General features: G+C 45.5%; 1 protein-coding gene across 1 annotated transcript in view; it reads right to left on the bottom strand.

Moving 5' to 3' along the window:
• Positions 1-8,746, bottom strand: part of LOC121607607 (metabotropic glutamate receptor 8-like) — a 110,102-nt gene extending 101,356 nt beyond the window's left edge. The window contains exon 1 of the mRNA XM_041938512.1: positions 8,204-8,746. Within this exon, the coding sequence (XP_041794446.1) occupies positions 8,204-8,746 (543 nt within the window). The remainder of the gene's footprint in view (positions 1-8,203) is intronic.
• Between the last annotated feature and the right edge of the window lie 13,886 nt (positions 8,747-22,632).

Genomic DNA, 22,632 nt, shown 5'->3' with positions numbered 1-22,632 from the left:
GCTGAATCTGCACGTGTGGAGCTACAGCTCATTCATACATGAACTATAATGATAATGATGATTTCATACAAGAATTCAGGCTCAAAGAGCTTCACATGAAAGAAAAGAGAGAACAAACATGAAAAAGAAATCAAAACGCACCAAAACTGAGGAAGCAAACAGAAGCATCAAAGGGCTCCAAACGTATATGAATAAGCTTTAGTTATTACTATATTGTAATATTTTATTCTTCATTTATACATATTATATACATATATTATCACACATTATCAAATAGTCACATATATACACTATTATACATACTACTATTTCTATTTCTAAAATGTCTTATACGACTTCATTATTATTATTGTCAGATTTATATTCTTACAGCAGTTGTTGTCTCAGGCTTCGTGCTGAGTGTGATCCGGTCTAGACCTGCTCTGTATGAAAAGTGTCATGAGGTGACGTTTGTTGTGATTTGGAGCTTTAAAAAAATGTAATTGAATTGAAATAGTGAAACACCAGAACAGATTAGAGGGAACCTTAGATGTTCTACAATAAATCCATATAATAATAACTGTGACCCTACAGCTGCACATTTTTCCTGGACATTTTTCCGACAGGACTACAACCATACAACATTATTGATAACTTAGTGAAACAGCCTGGCCTCGCATCAGATCAGCCAGCCAATCAATAAGCTGCCTTCCATTGAAGGGGTGTAACTTATATTCCTCGCTCCGAGGTCCTCCTCCTCTCTGAGACACATTTGGGGGAACATCCTCGATGCCTGACCTCCATTGATTTCTGGTCACGGGCCGCAGGGCGAGGAGGAAGCGTGATTAGCAGAAGGGAAAGCACCCAGAGTGTCTGACAATGACTCCGCTCGCCACATCCTGTCCTCGACTCGCAGTCGGCGCCGGCTTCTTTGAACCACGACCACCGTAATCTCTCATGTTGTACCTAAACCTCATAGCAGAAAGCACTCCTGGGAATCAGCTCTGGAAGATGTGTTGACAGGTGACAGGTGTTCATAAAAACACCTGCCAGCCAATCAGAAAGGAGTATTTTCTATGACTGTGGAATAAATGTTTTTAAGAAAAGCCTGTGATGTAATTTCTGCTCCGTCAGTGGTTTTGGATACAGAGCAGCAGGCTCTACACGCTGAGTTCAGGACAGAAGCCCCCCCCCCAAATCCTTTGAGAGGAGACAGCAAACACTTCCTGTTTCGTCTCATCTGTAATCGCTGATTTACATGTTGCACTGAATAAAAAAATGCAGTAATGTCTCGTGTAATAAATGATATGAACATGTGATATCTGGGATCTCGTTAATGAAACCGGCTGACCTCTGACCTTTGTCACCACTTCCTCCACAGCAGTCTGAAATCTCAGGGTATTATCTGACCTCCAGTCCGGACTTTTTATTCCCACATAGATCAGATTTCTCATCTGGCGGCAGAACGACCTTTTTCCTCGCGACGCAGAACTAAACCAAACGGACGAGGTGAACTGAGAGCGAGCAGAGCGTCGTCACTGTGAGACTGTGAAGGTCTGAACGTACGACGGCTGAAAGAGAAACTAAAGCGACGGCACGAAGCTCGAAACTCTTCAGTCACAGAAGAGACAGGAAGCTGTTAGAAATCAATGACATCGACTATAAATCAGTTCCCAAAGTCGGTCCAGTATCAGCTGACCTGTCTGTCAGGCCAAGTCAAGCCTCATGTCAGAGTCTCAAGTCACTTTAGACAAGTCAGAGTCGAGTCTAAGTTGTTTAAGACAGGTCTCGTGTCAATAATTTGACATTTATTCTGAGTGTAATCTCGAGTCATTTGAGACTATTTCAAGTCAAATCTCAGGTCATTTTTGCAGTCTCGAGTCACTGGAGTCCACATCGAGTCTTATGTCACTCTGAGAAAGAAAGCCAAGGAACATATTTTCTTATTGCTTACATCATGTTCTCACAGATATTTTCACTGTAACTGAGATTTTCATTGTCGAGTATTTGTACAACAAAAAACATACAGTACTACAGTGTACTCTGATTAATACACTGAGTCAGTTTGAAAGCTACACACACACACACACACGTGTGAAGGTTTCCAGTCAGAGTGGATTATTGAAAACTGGATGGATTACAAAACGAGGTCTTCAAAATGAGCAGAAATTGCAAAGAGCTTTATTAACAGCGACAAAACAGCAGCGAGGACGATGACTTCAGACAGCTTAACGAGGTCGTTATAATCAGACGCACTAATGAAATGCCGCGACGATGTGCAAATTCCCCTCGATTAAATTCCATTATCCTCCATCTTCTTCCACGCGGAGAGAAACTACATTTGTTAGCCAACAATAGAGCAATCAGGTGATAGAGACGGATCAGCCGATGGATCAGCCGATGGACGCCTCCGGCTCGCTTTCATTTTAAAGACGGTGGAGGGGCGTCACCCCCGCTCATTCTGGACGATAATGATGATGATGAGTTTGCTGATTGGACGCGATGCTGCTGCTCAGACCGCGATGTTGAGGTCACGCTGGCGGTTAATGAGAACGTCTGTCTGTGATTGGCTGTGGGAGGCTGACAGGATGTCACTCCACTTTGTCCAGAAAGAGATATTTCAGGTCATTTAAGACAAGTCCAAGTCAGGCGCAAAGTCATTTGAGTCGAGTCTTAAAGGTCTCAACTGATCTGAGACACGTCTCCCATCATTCAAGAAAAAGACGAGTCAAATCTCACTCGAGTCAAGTCGCTCTCAGCAGTGACGTGATTTTAAAGAAATCTAAGTCCAGTTTCAGGTCATCTGAGACGAGTCCCGGTTAAGATTCGAGGCTCAGGTTATTTAAAACAAGTCCAAGTCGTGTCTCAAGTGAAATGAGACAGGCCAGAGTCAAGTGTGAAGCAATTAGGACATTTCCCAAGTCACTGGTGACATGTCAGAGTCAAGCCTCTTGAGTTATCAAACTTTATGGAAACACCTGTTGATAGCAACACAGCTGGCTCAAAGCGTCGATGCTCACCAGCAACACGTCATCACATCTTAACGTGTCTTCAGAAAATGTAACGATCAGCTGCTGGAAAGCTAATATATAAAACAATAAATATATTTCTGGAGACGTCTCAGAGTCACATAGAAGTTGTGTGTTTCTCTTTGTGTCATCAAGCACAATAATGTCTGTCTGTCTGATCTTCATCACTTCAGTTCATCTGAGGATGAGGCGAATCAGATCTGCGGGATCAATAATCCGTCACAGCACAGAATGATTCAGTCTGCAGCGAAACACCACAAATCAGAGGGACAGAGGAAGAGGACAAAGAGCGGGAAGACAAAGATCCACAGGAGGTGATAAAAGTCTTCACATCAGCGACGTCCTCTGACTGAAGTCTGGAGATGCTCTGCAGCTGAGCCACAGCAGGACGTCTGTTCAACACAAACCATCAGCTGTGACCCACGATTCACCTGAAACTAACACAGCCCTGAAAGAAACCCACCCCCCATGAATCCACCCGTTCAAACTGCCTCAGAGAGACTCAACAGTATGATCGTCCTGATCGTCCCGATCAACAGGTACAGCGCTGAGAAGTGTTTCTAATATTTAGTCCACCCCATTTATATCAATAAAGGTGCTGAAAGTGCGTCACAGACCCAACGACAGAGATGGTGCAATGCAATGATTTATTAACTGAGCTGACTAAACTAAGACTTTGCACTGTCTTTGTTGTTGTTGTTGTGCAGTGCACGCCTACATATACGTATGTATGCATGCACTGCACTGTACTGCACTGTGATGTATTATCTTTGTGTACTTCATTTGTGAATGGGACTTTTCATCTGCTGCTAAGTATCTGATGTCTTGGTCCACTCTAGGCGGCAGGTCTGGGCCACCACATGTGGATCTGTTTAACTATCCATGCACTTATCCATACGCCCGGCACTTTATAGAATCACACTGCACTTTACGTCTATGTATGAATGAGTATTTTAATGTGTACTGTTATTATTATATTCCTTCTTTGTGTCTGTCTGTTACCTGCCGAGGGACCACAGATGTAAATTAGCAGGCTTGCTAACTCTGACACATTTACACATGTACTCACATACTGATGTTCATTAATGTGTGCTGTCCCTTTCAAATAAATAAATGAATAAAATTAACTTACGACAGGGTGAGGTGGGGGAGGCGGGTGATGCTGGGGAGGCGGGGGAGGGTCAAAATGAAGTCCAAAGCACTGACTGAATCCAAACAAAGGGAGCTGCAGTCTAAAATCACAGAACAACTGGGAAACACCCGCTAAGACAGGAACACAGGACACAAAGGGGACGAAGACGAAGACTGATTCAAACACACCGGGACGAAGACAAATGAGGGACAGGTGACACAAATCAAACAATCACAAGGGCGGGAAAACACAGGAAGTCAAGCAAAAGGAAAACTCTCAACATAAAACAGGAAATAACAGAACCGGATCATAACGACGGGCAGAGACACGCCCCTCAGCGAGTTAACGTCGAAGCGAATGCAGCCCCTGAAATGTTGAGTCACACACTGAACAAACTCTGAACTTTATAACCATCATGAAGGCAGAAGTTACAGCAGCATCTGAGCAGCTGCACCTCACCGCTTTGTCTAACGGACGAACGAAACCAGACTGACAGTTTCTCTCTCCGAACTCGTGGTGAAATCAATCGGTTTGATTGGCAGTGAATCGCTCTGCAGAGCCGCTCGTCACTCTTTCAGCCCTCGCTGTTGCTTTTCTGGCACATTTGCTGTTTGGTTAACGTGTCGTTGCCGTGTTGTCTGGGAGCGAGATGTCCCAGGCGATGACACCGACCGGCAGCCATACTTTTCTTCTTCTGTGGGTTCTGCCGTTCGCCTCCTCTCTGACAGTTTATCAGGAGCGGTGTAGGAAGGTTCCCTCTGTTTTCATTCCTCCCTCTGTTATTTTCTCACCTCTTTCATTTCTTATTTTGTGTTTTTGGCCGAGACGCCGGCGAGCTCACAAACAGAGCCTCGGCGGTTCGGTCTCTCCCACGCAGAGACGGAAATATAACGCAGCAGCGTGAGCGACTGTCGCAGCAGAGCGTCCTCCTGCAGACCAGGCCCTCCTCAGACTGTGCAATACTGTGTGAAATGGATGTGCAAATATTATGCAAATGCTCTATCACAGTTTCAGATGGAGTATCTCACCTCCGACGGCCTCTGTGAGGCTTCTGAAGAGGGAGGGGGGAGTTTTATTAGCAGCAGGACAGACGAGCTTCAAGCTCTCCCACTCCGAAAAAAAACTGTTATCTTTGTTCCCCGACGTCGCCACACGCTGCTGGTTTAACACCTCCATGCAAATGTGCGATGGCATCGATCAATCAATCACCTGCTGAGCTGAAAGCACAGATCCCGACACGCCCCATCCCGTCGCTGTGGTTACTGTCTGATAATTGTAAACTATTACCTCATTGAACGAGTATACGACCTTTGCGGGGTGATGTTTTCCCTGGAGGTTAGCGATTCAGAAAAACACAGCAGTTTGTTGTGACGTTAGCGTGGGCAGAGGATCGCTGCAAAGCATCATGGGAGACCCTGGCAGTTTAAACTGATGAAATGTGGACAAATCTTCCCCCGCCACGCCGTCACCGCTGAAGTCACTTCTCTCTATTTGAGTAACAAAAACCAGCGTTTAACTGTGTACTAAAATATATTAAAATCATCCAAATCATTCATTTTATAGCCAAAATAAAAATGGCTAAACAACAAAGCTAAAGACATGTTAGCATGTAAAACAGCACGATGAGATAACAGAAAGGAAAATGTGTCACGTGTCATTAAAATATCAGCTGTTCCTGAAACCCAAAGCTGCCCCCCAAAGCCAGCAGCACTCAATGTTATTCATTCATTCATATCAAAGAAATCACAAGTGCAAACGTGTGAAAATCACATTTCACTCTCAGACAGCGTCGACCCGATGACGCCTGCGGTGATACGAGCTCGTGACTGAATTCATGTGAACGTATGAATCACACGAACGCGACGCTCCCGCTGTGTGAGCACTTTTCCTCTCGAAAGAAACAAGAACCAAACTTCAACATCCTGCTGGGGGACCCCCTCCCCTCCCCCCGACGCACCTGTGACGCTTTCCTTCAATAAGCACCTCCTCATGAACAACAGAAAACACATAAAAGGATGTAAGAGGAAGGAAGACGCTCACTGCTTTCCTCTTTGAGTTCGGTGACATTTTAAACTGCAGAACTTAAAACTAGATGTTTGTGTCGAGGTACGGCTACTTTTACTTCACACAAACAGCCATGAAACCCTTGTTTTTGCTGCCCCCGGTGGTTTAACCTCTCGCCTTGCTGCAGTGATGTACAGGTGTACTCCAGGACCCCACCCATCATTGCTGGGTGTGGTTGTAGAGGTGCAATGAAGCCATTTCTTACCACACACATTGCCGGTGCTGACTGTGGTCAGAGGTGAACACCCCCCCCCTCCCCCGTTAGTTAACACTCCCATCTTCTTCAGTGAGGTGTTTGTTTTATGTTACCTGAACCGAGATCATGTCACAGACTTCTCTGACAGTCAGTCCTGACAGCAGCAGCTGGGGGAGGAAACCTCTGCATCAGCAAAAATCCGGCTGCGCCCCCCCCTCCACCCTGAGGCATCTCCAGCTAATTTTAGATAAGCGATGTTGTTGGGCCTTTCTGTCCTCATTAAGCTGGCCGGGCTCTAACACACACATGAATCATGCAGCTCATCACTAATTTAACAGAGTGGAATTTGTTTGCTGCCTCGCGCAGCAACACGCCGCCTCCGGACAGTTTGTCCGCACGCGGCCGACGACGAGGGAACAGCTGGGATCTACTTTTTGTGTCGCCGCGCCGCGAGGAACGTCCCCTCGTTACCTCAGCTGCACCTGGCTCAGCGCTAACGAACACTGAACGCGCTTCCTCCACCGCTAAGTGACGGTCAGGTTCGTCTCAAGTCGAATCCTCAAAGGACTCGTGACTAAAACTAAAAACTGAAACCGTGTGGGGGGGGGGACGTCACGGAATCCCAACAATGACAGAGCAAAAGACGATTTCTTCTCTTCCCACACGTCAGACTGGTGAAAGTGGTGAAAATCTCGAATCGTTTTGTTCAGTTCAAAGACGACCGAGTTCGTTCATTTCTCCTCTACGGTGAAAGATCTCAGTGTTCAAAGGTTCCTCATCATGTACATCAGCAAGTCAAGGCATCACGAGTCAAATCGCTGCCACGTTCAGCTCATTCTGCCTGTCTGCAGGAGTCCGTCCAGGCCTCTGCTGGTTCAGAGCGTCACAGTGTTCAGAAGGAGGTCCATGAAAGCAGCTCAGCAGCTGACTATCAGCATCACAGTGTTTTAATACGCTTTAACCCAGGAAGAGCAGTCCTGTGGCTCACAGCTCAGTGCAGACACCTGCTGTGGGTTTGAGTTTTAGAGCCGTGAAGACGTCTGCTGTGAAGCTCAGTGACAAACACGTACCGAAACCAAACAACGTCAGGACAGGCACGGATCGAGCTGCTCTGGAGTCAGCTCAGGTCGACTTTAGTTTCGTCCCATTTCACTGAAGAGTCCACAATCTATAAACTGCTGGACTCACTTACGTCACGCTTGTGTAGGCTGGACGGTACGCTGAACCATGATCGGCTCGTGAGTGATGTGACTAGTGGTGATGTCATAAAATCCTGCTGGTACGTTCATATGTTGGACTGAGAAAACAGCCTTCTAGCTCTGCTGCACAGCGAAGCAACAAGAAGTCAAACACACATGATTCAAGTTGTACCCAGCTTTAAATGAACACACAATGTTTCCTGAGCTACAAGTTAGCCAGCTGAGGTAAATAACAGCAGACGGATGTTTTCCACGTCAGAGCATCAGCGCTGACTGAGCCTGCTCACCTCTCTCCTGTTTGACTCGAGCAGCTTCAGGATTTTTCAATCCTCAGAACACAATATTTATCCAGACTGAGAAAAGCTCCGCCGTCTGCGCTGGCTGATTAAACACTTCATAGTGACACCTGTCTCCCTTCCATCACTTCTGTCTGTCGGAGGAACAAAAGACGTCATCATAGTAATGAAGATGTGGTGAAATTACAAAGCGGGGAACGGAGGAACGTCACTCGTGCTCTAAAAGCTCTGAAAGAGCTCGTGAACACGTCGAACCAGCTGGTGACAACACCTCGAGAAGACACAGCACGCCACCCCACAGCTCTTACCTTAAACAGTCGCAGGATGTTGGCCACCATGATCGACACGGAGCTGGCCGACGCCCCGATGACGCCCACCACTTTATCCGGCTTGGCGAAGATGGGCGGGTCTCCGTTAGCGCAACGGACGTCGGAGCCGTCCCTCTCGATGAGCGCCTGGACGAAGGTGAGCGACTGCTCTAGGGCGTAGGTGTCACGCGAGCAGGTGTCCAGGATGCGCGCCCCGAGCGTCACGTTGGGCAGCAGCTCCGGGTCCTTGTTGATGAGGTCGATGGCGAACAGCATGGCCTCCAGCCGATGGATTCCCTTCTCCTTCTTCAGCTCGCCACAGGGAACGCCCCTCTCGCCGCGAGCGTGCACGGGGAACAAGCCGCCCAGGATGATGTCACCATCCAGCCGGATGGAGTGGGCATACTCCTGCTGGGGCTGCTGGGAGTCCGTCAACACGGCGGGCTTCTGGGAGGTGGCGCCCAGCAGCCAGCAGCTCTTCAGCATCAGCAGAGAGAGGAAGCAGCGGCCGGTGACTCTCGGGGGCTTCGGGCCCCTCGCCATTTTACGGTGAGTCGAGCTGCAGGGAAAGGGAGCGGTGATGTGATTGCACAATCAGCAGGCGGGCGGCTGCAGCGGCGATGTGGCGAAGACGGGAAGAGCCAGACCATGGAGTCTCCTGTCACTCAGGGCAGGGTCGACCACGGCGGACGGTCCCACCTACGAACTATGACCCCGAGGTTTTCCTGCGGTTCAGGTTCCCGGGCCGGACATGGAGGCGGAGCTTCAGGGTCTCTGCAGCTCCACTTTCACATTCTTTCAAAAACCTGTTGGGGATTCAGACAGAGGAGGAAACGATCAATACGTGATCAATAAAGCAGAGTTCAAAGTAGAGATTCTGAACACAGGTTGATGTCTCAGTCCTCTGGTTTACACGTAACACGAACCAGAAGAACCAGAAGAACCGGAGACCACAGAGGTCGAAACCACGAATGAAAACATCAAAGAGTGAAACAGAAGTGAGCTCAGAGAGCTGAAACCACCTCTCTGTCTGAAAACACCAACTGCACGTTAAACAAGACACCACGAAGGTTATTTCTCTCTAATGTGCCTTAAGAGGTTTGTCATTTCTCCCAAAACTTGCTCATTTCATTGGTTCTTCCTGAAAGTGTTCCCAGTGATGAACAGGTTGTCTCTCGCTTGTTTGATCCTGGGTGGAAGTACCCACTTTTAATCTGTTCACCTGTTTATGCTCCATGTTTGATTCTACAGGTGGTTAAGATGGCCTCTACAAGCAGGAAGTGGGACAGACCAACTGTCTTTGTTCCGGAGGGGGGTTCACCAGCTGGAACCCCAGTTAGATCTGAAAGCTTCAGACTCCCAGTGTTGTATCTTAGTAAGAAGGTGTAGAAACTTTCTGTGTCTGTTCTTGTTTTATCTGTATTAAGTTTTAATCTTCTCACAGGTAAATGTGCAATAAAAGTCCAAGAAGTGTGAATGTTATTATGAACACTGTGTAAAACAGGCTCATCCTTTTTGACATACACTCATTGAAAACAGCACAAAGTCAATATATTTACTGTCTGAGCTCATCAGCTTCATTGATTTCTGTAAATATCTGCTGATTCTGGATCTGATGCAGCAACATGTTTCAAACACGTTGAGACAGGAGCAGCTAAAGACTGGGAAAGATGTGGAACGCTCCAAAAACACCTGTTTGGATCATTCCACAGGTAAACAGGCTGGTTGGTAACAGGTGAGAGTATCATGATTGAAAGGCTCAGTGGTTCACAGCGAGGATGGAGCGAGGGTCAACACTTTGTGAACATGTGATTGGATAAAGAGATTAATACCTGGACTCGGGAACACTTCAGGAAACACTGTTTGATTGGAAATGACTGCTTTCCACTCGTCGAGCTCGGTGGTCTCAACCTGTTCAACCCTTTCAACATGGTCAGTAAACGCTGCTCTAACAGCCGATTACACAGCCTGCAAAGAAAAAAACACTGACCTCCTGGAAAAAAGAAACTCTGCAGCTCGGCTGGGAACCAGAACCAAGAGCAGAGATCACATCAGTCCAGGTTCAGCTGCTCTGCACTGGCTTCCTGTTACAGTCACAACTGATGTTAAGGTCCTCGTCCTTGTATACAAATCCCTTAACGGACCAGGATCAGCTACATCGCTAACTCCCTTGTTCACTATTTGCCTTCAAGAAAATCAGGGACAAAGCGTTTGTCAGAGCTGTGGAACAAACTGACCTCAGATATGATGGAGGCAGCTCGCTGAACATGTTTCAGAGAAAGCTGAACGAGCCTTTAACGAGCTCTGACTGCCTGATACAGGCCTGAAGCCTCTGCGCTTCACCTCGCACTTCTTTTAAAATGTTCTATTTTACTTGATTTTATTATTTCTATTTTATCATTATTCTCTTAGTTATTCAGTGGATTTAATTTTCTGTAGCATATCTTTATCCTTATTTTACTGTGATTATAAAGTGAGTTTCCTCCTCCATCTTATTTCACATTTTCTATCCGTTTTATGTTCATTATGTGTTTAATGTGTGAAGCACTGAGGGCTGCTCAGGTGAGGGGGGGGGACTTCATGGTCACAGTGAGACAGAAATGTGTTGATGCTGACAGGAAGTGAGCCGCTGTCTCTGTTGGCATGTTGTCATCTGACCCGACCTCCTCCCACTGAGTCGAACACGCCCGCGCGCACACATGGACCCTCCTCTTGAGTGCGCGCGGACAGACATTTGGCTCCGTTTTATTATCCACGCCCCGCAAACACACACGCACGCACACGAACCACTCAGCACGAGCTCAAGTTGCATTCCGGCAGACTCAGCTGAAATCAGAAAATCCCGAATCTGATCTGAAACCAGCCGATACACACAACCTGAGACCCTGAGTGCCTCATTATTGATTGGTAGCCTACTGATCGATAAATGAATTAACGGATTTATTTTACAGGTGGATTCACAATACAGTAATCTGGGGGATATGACAGTGAAAGCTCGTATCTCCAGTATGGTCCCATTCCAAGAATCCAAGAACAACACAGACAATAATAATAATAATAATAATAATAGCAGTCTGCAGTCAGCTCTTTAACTGAACTCTGACTGAGTTTTTAAACCTGTTATATCTTGTAAATTGTAAATGTTGCGTTCAGGTACCTTTCCTCTCCGCTGCAGCTGTTTCCTCTGTCGGTGTCACAGGTCAGACAGATGTTGTCTGTCTCCAGCTGTTTGTCACATCACACAAACATTTTCCGCTAAATTCCTCCGCGATCCGGTTCCGCAGCAGCATCCATCAACCAAACGATAAAATTTAATCCAAATCCACTTTTTTCTGTCCCGCAGTTACACAGTAGAGCTGTTCCCGATGCTGACTCAGGCGCGGTAAATTCCTCCGAACAGCTGCTTTCTGACGCGCCGGATCACCTGCAGGCGTTGGTTCGACTCCCCGTCACTCAGCCAAGGATGGAGGCTCCGGAGCCCGGGTCCCGGTCCTCCCACAGACGGCACTCTCAGATCAGTGAGTCGGGCTGGTCACCACAGTAAAGACATATTCACAACCGGGTCGAGTGGCTACAGAGGACCGAAGTCACGGACGCGCTTTTTTCCGCTTCTTGCAGCTCCTCGAAGTGCGCGGTGCGGCTGTCCTGCGTCACAGGAAACACGGGAGGCTCTCGGGCTCATCACACCAGCGGGGTCCACGCTGATGGGAGTCGAGGGGTCTCATCAAGTTCCCCGGCCACGCAGCCGGTCTCAGGTATGAGCAGGGACACCATGATCCTGGTCCTGACGGAGAGGAAAGTGCGCCCGGACAAACGCAAGAAACCTGAGAGGAGGAGCGTGTGCGCAGTTTGTGCAGCAACATATGAAGTTCATGAGCTTCATCATGCAGCCTGTCAGAGAGAGTTAAAGCAGCACAGATGGACGCAGGACGTCCCCCAGAGGACAAACACCGCAACTACACAAAAACCCGCAGCTGCATCAAACGCTTCATCAGCTTTGCACTGATCTTCCTCGCTCTGTCCAGGCTGGCGGGATTTACGGAACCACTGGTCCGGACTGTTATGGTGCAGATTCTTCCAAGGATAGCTTCAGATTGAAAAAGACAATAATCCTCACATGGATCATATTTGCTGATAATCTCTGTATGTAAAATAAAATAATCAATTTATTTGAGACCAGTTTGCGTTTTTGAAGTTTAAGATTTAAAAACAATAATCTCCCACACCAACTTTCCATAAAACGTCCTTTTTAATTCAACCACTGATGCTTTTCACAAACAGACAACATTTGGATCTTTAACTAATATTCAGCAGCAGAGAACACGAGCTGTAGGCCGTCTGCTGCTCCGTTCCCTTCCAGATAACCGCTCAGCATCAGGTCTTATCAAGGAGAACCTCATGCAATCAACTGTAAGATAAGATAAGATAAGATAAGATAAGAGGTGGATTCACTGACATCTGATGCAAAATTGTGGAAAACTCCTTATGATAATCTGAAAGAGGCACTGGCTGGAATATACATGCACATGTCTCTGTGCTGAGAGCAGCATTATGGACCGGACTGGACTCTTGTCAAGACTCTGGTCCAGAAAAAACACTTAAAATGTGTCCGTCAGCCAGGTTCAGCCAGTCACAGGCAGCATCACACACGGAAACAGCTACATAACAACAATGCAATGTTACAATGATGATGGATCACCTTATAGTTTCGGTTTCGCCTGATCACCGTCATTTGCATCACTGTAGATACAAACACGTCATTCGCACATTCATTCACACAGGGTGGCCCAATGAGAGCTTTTCTACATTCAGATTAACATTAAAACATTAGAGATAAGAATAAAGAAAAGTCTAGTTAACCTTATAAAGCCAGCCGTCAGTCTGATCTAACCCCTGCAGGCTCAGGAGTCAGTGGAGAAACTTTAAAATCCATCGAAGAAATCAGGTGATCCAGTTTGAGATACTGCTGCTTTTTAGCTTCAGCTGAATTTGAGGATCTCCACAACAAGACTCCTCAGATTTCATGAGGCAGTGGGTTTGCTGAAGAGAGGATCACCAGGAGGCGTAGCCAGAGATGAAGTCAGTGTGCAGGAGGCTAACCTGCAGGTCCACAGGCCTCCTCTGACGAGATGATAAGATTAGAGAGGTTACAGTGATGTCGTGAGCAGGTGTGTCGTCTACAGTATGAGAAGAAAGGGCTACAGGGATGGAAAGAAGACACATCAGGTAAGGAAGGAGATTAAACAAACCAAAAAGATGCTTAGCCTGAAACAGTTGAGTTAGCAAAAACCCATAAATGTACACCTGTGTCGTTGTATGTCTGAGTGTTCGTACACCTGAGTCTTCGTACACCTGAGTCTTCGTACACCTGAGTGTTCGTACACCTGAGTGTTCATACACCTGAGTGTTCATACACCTGAGTCTTCGTACACCTGAGTCTTCATACACCTAAGTGTTAGTACGATGAGGCTTCTGGCCTGGCAACAGAAACTGGTCTTTAATGACAACCCAACAAACAAACAACAGCTATGATGATGTGATTTCTCAAAATACGAAACTGTTAGTAATAAGGCCTCTTAAGGTGCAGGTAACCCCCCGCTTATACAAATCCAAGACCAAAACAGAATATGATGTACTGATAGTTACCTGACAGCACCATTTATTTAAACCAGTGGTTAAAATTCAATAAAACAGAAAAAAAAATCCCTGGTGTGTCTCCTGTGTGTGATCCACGACTCCTCAGACCCAGATGAGGAAAAACACAACACTGAAACACTGCCCTCTAGTGGACCAGCGGGTCTATCACATGCTTTGACATGAGACAGAGCTGCAAGATCACATTTAGCTGACACCATAGAGCAGCTCACGATCCAGCTAAATGATCTGTTGACCGACAGAGCAGACAGAGCTCAGTTAGGCAGAGAAATAGTGGATAAACACAGTCTCAAAGGAGTTAATTTAAACACAAGATCCTTGTGCTCAAAAAGAGGATTCATTCTCAGTGAAGAACCTCGGAGCTCTAATCTGTCTCTATACCTGCCAAAGAGCAGTGATTCCTAACACGTCTCTGGGGGTCATCAGGTGGAAACCTCCCTTCAACAGTGTTTCGCCTACTTAGTCCCACGACACCTCCAGGAGGCTAGGCAGTGAACTCCGGCGTCCCAGAGTCACCCCCCCTAGTGCCAGTTCACACTGCTCCTACACAATCCAAACAGCACTGCCACGTTCAACTGACCCAGAGATGCTCCAGGTAGTGGCCAGTACGGATGCTACCATTTAGCTAATGCTAATGCTAATGCTAATGCTAGCCGCTAAGAAGAACAGAAGAAGACAGTACAGTTCCGATGCTACCATTTAGCTAATGTTACGTGCTAACCGCTACCTGCTAAGAGGAACAGAAGAAGACATTAAAGCTAGATTCACCTATACTGTTAATGTTAACTGCTAGCTGCCTATGCTAACTGCTAAGATGCTATCATACTATCACCGCTTTAGCTATTGTTAGCTGCTACAATGCTACCACAGGCCTAGATGCCACATGTAACTGCCGATTGCCACACTACCATCATCTACCCCTGCCTCTCACCAACTGCACCAATAAAAGCGGGGTGGGAATACAAACCCTGGTTCGGGTAGGGGGTAGAAAGTTTAGAGGGTGCTGAAGGTGGAGGCCTAAACCACAGACTAGATTTAACAGCCTCTTCTAACATTTCCTTCAAGAAGCAAACAAAACAGGAAAACAACCAAAAAGATCAAAAAACAAGGCAACTCTGTATCTTACAACACAAACTCACCTGAACAGGCCACATGGTCCCAAAGAGAGACTCTAGCTGGCCACACCCCCACCTTATCTAAACTTCCTCTTCCTGGTTCTCTTCCTATTGGGAGAGCGAGAAGATGGGGCGGGGAAAGCAGAGCAGAGGTACAGAGATACCCAGAAATCAGGATGGGCACAAATTGAGTTGATAAGCCAGTGCAAAAATTCATTTTACTGAAAAAAATATCAGTGGCACCGAGGAATTTGAGTAGACACAGGGGCGGATCGAGAAAAATACTTATGGGGTGGCAACATATGACAGATGTATAGATATTGAATTGAATAGTTTGATGAAATAGTACGTACACACTACATACGGGCACAGGCTGACATTTACAAACTCACACAGACAAACTTCATCTCATCTGAAGTTTCATGTGAAACACTTCATACAGTGCAGTACTTATTAGGAGATAGAAGTATGGTAACTCTACTGTAGGTGGGGCATTATCACAGGAAAGACATTAAAGGAAGCAAACAGTCCAGGACTGTTGTGTGTGTGTACTTAAATGTTAAGTGCACAGAAGGTGCAGGTGGAGGTGGAGGTGTAAAAGTGCAGTCATTCAGGCAGGTGATGATGTCTCCTTATGTACCGGAATGATGGTGGAGGACTTGAGGCACTCAGGAACCAGACAGCTGCAGGGACAGATTGAAGATGTCCAGAAACACTCCTGCTGGCTGCTCAGCGCATGTCCTCAAAGTCTGGCCTGACACCTTGTCAGGGACCCAGCAAAAAGGCAAGAGGACAAAGGTGTAAAAGAGGAACTTTTCTTTACTAAACTGATATTCCTTTAGCCCTGTATTGGGGCTTTCATTGAATTATAATTTATTCTCATTTGACTATCAAAATAAAATATTTCCATTCTGTCAAAACTGTCATTCTGTGGTTATGGAAATAAAAATCTACACCTTTATTGAAGACTGTATTATAAAATTGCAAGCCCAGAACTATTTCAGTGTACCTCACTCAACAATCTGAATAAATCATGTAAAAAGGAATAATTACCCCCAACAACTTACACAGCAATTTGTTCCATGTGTATTAATAACATTAAATGTCTGCTGTGGCTGATTAGCAGTCCAGACAGCTGGAATGTAAACACACAGAGACTTGAAAGTTGCATGACTCTCCACAGTTCATGGGAGGGGGTGTTAAACACTTCAGCTGTCCATCAGTGGCATGAAAATGCAACAACTGGGCTGAGCTTTGACACTTGTTTTTACTGAAGGACGGAACAATAAAAATTAGGGGCAACTGAGTGAGAAAATGAACAAATGTTTTAATTTTATTTGCAGTTTCAACATTCAGACAAGGAAAAACAACAGAACTGACCAAATGTCACAACATTCACACTGTGTGTGAAAGCAAGTGCAGAAAATTCGGAGGGAAATTTAGCCATGAGGTGAGCTGAGGCCGCGTCTCCCTCCCTCATCAGAGGCAGCATGGGGGCGAACAGGGGCTGATCTCTGTTCTAAATAACTCTGCATGCCTTATTGGCCGCGTTAACACAAGGGGAGCAAGAACGGAAACTTCAGGCTTAACAAGTGTTCACGTGGTCCGGTCTTCACAAAACTTTCACCGCAAAGTAAGTTCAAAGCCCTCAGCTTCTCTCCGTCCAGCCTGCTGAGCGCTCTGCTCCGTTGACGTACTGACGTAGACGCTGCGTCGAGCGCTGAATCATACGTCGACGTCGCCGCCATATTGGATGAGGCAAAAGCGAACGGTCGGAGAGTGGCAACACACGGAGACCGTTCTTTTCTATACACACACACACACACACACACACACACACACACACACACACACACACAGTAGTTGTATTGATGTATATATGTTCATCAATGCCCCCCCGTACAGATGAATCACTGAATATGAAAATGATAACTGAAAATCAGTTCATGAAATGAAATTTTCATTGCAACCCCCATGTTAGGAACAGATTGTTAGAAAGATAAGAAGACTAGAAAGAATAAAATTAAGATAACTACAATAAAATAGAATAAACCAACATGCAATAAAAATATTCGTAAAGCAATTAAAAATATAACAGAATGAAAATATACTAAGGCAATAAAATATACTAAACAATAAACAATAAAATATGGAAGTGAAATGTTCCGACAGAATAAAATATACCAGTGGACAATAAAGTATACCAATGAAAATGAAATGTGCCAATATAGTAAAATGTATATAATTTAGTTAAGTATATGTGTGTACCTAAAAGTTAAGTACACAGAAGATGCAGGTGGAGGTGGAGGTGGAGGTGTAAAGTGCGGTGTGCAGTGGTTCACAGTTCTCACAGTCTCTCACTACAGTGGGGGGCTGCTGGTGGTGATAGCTCTAACAGCTCTGGGGAAGAAGCTGTCCCTAAGTCTGTTAGTGGGGGTGCGGATGTTCCTGTACCGCTTTCCTGATGGTAGCGGTACAAACAGTCTGTGGCCCGGATGGCTGGGGTCCGTGGCGATGGATCTCGCCCTCTTCCTGACCCGGCCTTCATATATAGAGTCTAGGTCAGGGAGGGGGCGGCTGTCATGTCTATTGATGTTCTATCGATTATAAATGTTATATGTTTAGGACAAACCAACGTATGTATTTTCCGAATGATTTTATGAGATTTACTGCTACGAATGTAGGTAACACTGTTATTGTGATGATAAATATTGAAATATTTATCTTAAACATCTGTTTATAATAACCAGATCCTGAAACGTAGATGTGACAGGTGGGTTTTCAGAATAAAGAGCACGACCGTTTACATTGAACTGATTTTCATGAATCATTTTCATATAAATAAATATAAAGAACGGTCTTGCACAGGTTTCTCCGTGTGTTGCCACTCGACCGTTCGCTTTTGCCTCATCCAATATGGCGGCGACGTCGACGTATGATTCAGCGCTCGACGCAGCGTCTACGTCAGTCCGTCAATGGAGCAGAGCGCTCAGCAGGCTGGACGGAGAGAAGCTAAGGGCTTTGAACTTACTTTGCGGTGAAAGTTTTATGAAGACCGGACCACGTGAACACTTGTTAAGCCTGAAGTTTCCGTTCTTACTCCCCTTGTGTTAACGCGGCCAATGAGGCATGCAGAGTTATTTTATGTTTAATATGCTAATTAGATACTAGCGAAGTTCCTGTGATAACAGCCTGATAGCTCACATATTCATTGAATGTATAGCAATCTAATTATCTGAGATTTAACAGCTTTCAGCTGGATGTGCAAGCCATATTTTGTATGTGAGATATTTGTTTGGTCATTATTCTCTGTGAGAATTACTTTAGACTCATTGTGTGATTTGTGGTTTTTATTTTGTCTGGTTCTCTCGGCGTGTGTGATGACATGGATGTACAAATAAATGCCCGTACTCGAAGAACGCCTTTGTCCTCGTGAGTCACCTGGAGTTATAACAAAGAAGGGGCACAGAACAGAGATCAGCCCCTGTCTTCAACAAAGGTGTAGATTTTTATTTCCATAACCACAGAATGACAGTTTTGACAGAATGTAAATATTTTATTTTGATAGTCAAATGAGAATAAATTCTAATTCAATAAAAGCCCCAATACAGGGCTAAAGGAATATATCACATCAGTGAAAACATTAATTATCCATATTAGGCACATACTGTTGTTCCTTAGATGTAGGCCTGTAATCAGGATGTAAATTTCAATCTTATTTTGTTTCAGATACACTAAATTCATGCAAATGTTATTTCCCCAAATGAAATTATAAATGCTGTTTCAAACCAGGAATACATTTCTGATGGGGAAATACAGCATCTGCATGATTGTGGAAACTGATGTTATGATTTCTAATAATGAGCCCCTGATTCAATGTGTGAAATGAAGACACAGCTGACGGTCTGCAACAGTCCAGCGTTTCTGTGAACACAGTCAGCAGTCTGAGTGAATTTCATCGTTTCCCCTGAACAGTGTTGTCTCCATTAACTGGGGACATGAGAGGATTGTAGATCGTAGTATTTGCAGCAATGCAGTGCAGAACCTGTGAGGCTGCTGTCATCTGTTTGCACCATCATGTCAGTCAGTAAAAAGTGAATGAACACTGCCATCATGTGGAGGCTTTCCAAATAACAACCTGAAAGCAGCATGCTGTTTTATTTTACAACTTCATGAGAACATTAGAAAAAAGAGGAGCATTAATTGTGATTGTTTGATTTTGGTTGACTGAACCTACAAAGATTAGAAGTAAAGCAGACTGAATGGACATGCTGAAACAGACGTGTGTGAACCTGTAGGCTATTTGGTTTTGAAGAGTGTTTTATATGGAGAATACAGTATGACAATGCATACATGAACATATTGACAACATAAGAAACAAAGAAGCTTTGTTGTGCATATGAGGAATAAATTCTGCTGAGTGAAGCTAAACGAACAGAAGTTAATTTTTTGAACATTTCATTCAAAAACTTGATCGTAATGTCCTGAACCGAGCCGACACGAAGTGACACGAGGTTCTCCTGGTGTGTCTGGAAGCTCTGGAACAGCTGTCTGTAGGTGTTTTAATCACTGCACACTTGTGAGCTGCAATGATAACACATCTCTGCGTTAATGTCCTTGTTCTGTTTTTTTCTTTATACTAATATGGACCTATGAGTCTGAAATAAAGTTGAATTGAATTTCAATAATCTGGTGATGTCATGACGCCAAAAGAATCAGTAACAGGTGAATCTTCATTCAATTAAAAACACGCTCTTCCTCAAAATTGAGTGCAGGAACATTTTCACCATACATCCTGATTTCCCTAAATTTGTTCTGTTCACATATTTGTCTTAAAAAAAGTCTAAAGTGCTGTTTAAATGTTCTGTTTCTTTTGCTTTTGCTCTCAGGTGCTCACTGTGAACCAGACACTTAGTGGAATGATGCACAGTGACACTGAGAAACCTGTGATGTAGATTTATAGACATTGAAACTGCTGTTTGAAATTTTGAAATCTTTATTTTATAAAAAATGGATGAATGGATATATATATATAAGAGAGGGGGTTTTTTTTCTTTCTAAAACCAGTCAGCCTTTGGGGACTACTGAGAGCACCCAATTGCTGCCTGGCTTTGAAGAAAGATGGCGAACCGGAGCACCCGGAGAAAACCTCACCACCAGGCAGGTAACACACAAACTCAGAAAGGCTCAGGACCGGGACCGGACCCTCGCTTCTGGTAATGTGGTCACACTGCTGAGGTGGCTGCACGAGCTCAAGTCCTGGCCCAGATCCAGGTATCCTCCTGCTCCACTCCGTGTGGAGCAGGACTTGAGCTCTTATTGCATTCAATTTGAAGAAAAAAGAAGATTGGAGACATTTTTTCCCTTCAAGATGAATACTGTAATTCACCTAAATGGCACCAACTCTGTTTGATCTGCAGAGTGCAGTGAAGGGCGCACAGATGACTTTGCCCACAGAGGAAAAGAACCTGCGGATGGTGCTGCGTTTTTTTAGGTGTTTTCTGAAAGTGGAGACGATACATTTTTCAACTGCTGGGTCCCTTGTCTTTAAAGCAATCAGCAACATATCTATATCTCTCCACTTGTTGAGCAGGTCCATGAAAATGGCCTCGTCAAGCTTTTTAAAGGTTTTGGGATTGATGTCTTCACCCTTGACTTGGGCCCATGTGCACTCAAGCAGATGCCTAGCAATGTCCTGTGGGTCATCAATGTGAAGGTCCACGTCTGCTCCGCTGAAGATTTTAGTAAACAGTTTCTCAATGAGTACCTGCACACACATTTTGTTTCGGTCTGTCTGTGCTGTTGTGTTCTGGTCGGCAGGTGTCGCTGCAGCTGTTTCCACAACGCTTGTGTTGGTCAGTGTTGGTGTTTGTGGCTCGGTGTCAAACTCCACAAGTCCTTCAATCTCTAGAGGTGCCAGTGGCTCACTGCCCATCAGAGCCAGCGCCACCCTTTGACTGTAGCGTGGAGCCTGACTGTTCATCCACCAGCTCATCATTGACAGGAAAATCCACACTCTGTTCTGTATCTCAGTATTCATGTCAGCAGCCTGGCCAGTTTGTCGCCTGATCGATTCTGCGATTATCTCAGGCTGCTTCCCGTCTGTCACGTAATTATGCAGGAGCTGACTCAGCGCATGTGTGAATACCAGGACTTTCTTTCTGGGAAGCCCTTTGAAAGACCCGGCCCCCAAAGCTTGAACCACATCCCGTTGATTTCCGCCCTGTTCGAGCAGAGAGACGACACCATGTGTGAGAGCCTCGGCTGACTCCCTGCGTTCCACTTTAGCGTCCGCGCGAAATTTGGCCTTCAGCTTTGCCGCCGTGCGTAACGTCAACGCTACAGCAATCCTCTTTGTCAAAAAAGACTTGACCCTGTTACAGAGTTTCTCCTTTTTTCGTCGTCTTTGCTCAACAGCATTTTTCTCGTCTGGAGTCTTAACGGTGTCATTCGTGATCTGAGAAATGTCATCTGCAACAGCTTCAACCTCCAGAGAGGCTTCAGATTTCATCAAATTGTAATCAGTTTCTGGCACGTCACTCACAAGAGGTTCTACCACATCAGTTAGCTCCCCCTCAATGACTTCCTGGACAGATTTACTCGATGCTGTGGCAAGGCTGTGCTGTGATGAGCCCCGCCCTAGGGTCTCCGGGGGTTCTGGTTCTGCTGCTGTGCTGGTCGCCTGCAGGTCAGCGTCAGTGGCTTTGCTCGATGATCTGTCAGGGCTCCCCTCTGATGAGACCTCCTCTAGGTCTCCCTGCCTCTGTCTACGTGGTCGACATGAGCAGAGACTGTCCGTGTTAATCTTGCAGCTCTGGAACATTTTGCAGGCGTGCTCGACCATAGCATTGAGTCTGCTTGGGGGAGTGGGGCGCTGATATACAGGCGATGCGGGCGGCGAAGCAGCGGAGCGGACAGAGTTGACATTTTCTGCAACCTCTTTACTTATGAGGGACGACAAGCGTCCCGGGCTGTCACACCGGTCTGCGTCCTCCACAGACACGGCAAAACTCTGGGGGAGCGTTCGGTCCAGACTGGACTGAACATGCTTCTCAGACAGGGCTACTTTCTCGCTTCGAATAGCCTCCGAGAAGGTTTTGCACACCACAGAAATGATTTCCAGCATCAATTCGGCCATCATCATTTTAGTGGCATGATCAGGGGAGCCTTCTTTCAACAGTTGGCACTGGCTGGTTGTTAACCCTTTCAAAAAGGATTCAACCAGCTGGCGAACTGTCTCCCCTTGTATCTTCGGTATCTTATCCATCGATGATTCTGTTTTATCCATCATAACTGGTTTTGTATCACCTTTCAATGTCTTAGATTCGTTGTCTGTCATAGATTCCATCATATGTTCTCTCGCACTTGTCAATTTAAATGAGTAAATACGTTGAATAGTAATGGTTTGTGCAGTCTGTATAAGTTCAGGTTGAGTCATACATTTCAGCCCTTTGATAACAGAGGATCAAAGGAATCAAAGGAATCAAAGCCCGACAGAGATCAAAGGAATTCTGATCGCTGAGCCCCGCCCCCTGAGCGTCTTCAGCATAGCAACCGTTGCTAGGCACGGACTCCTCTGCCGGCTTTTCTATTGTAAATGCTATTTCTATAATTCTAAATGAGGATACGATTTACAAAACATAAAAATGAAAATAAATC

Source organism: Chelmon rostratus, chromosome 6 (genome assembly GCF_017976325.1).
Source record: "Chelmon rostratus isolate fCheRos1 chromosome 6, fCheRos1.pri, whole genome shotgun sequence".
Classification (NCBI taxonomy): Eukaryota; Metazoa; Chordata; class Actinopteri; order Chaetodontiformes; family Chaetodontidae; genus Chelmon; species Chelmon rostratus.
This window is presented reverse-complemented; position numbering and strand designations above follow the sequence as displayed.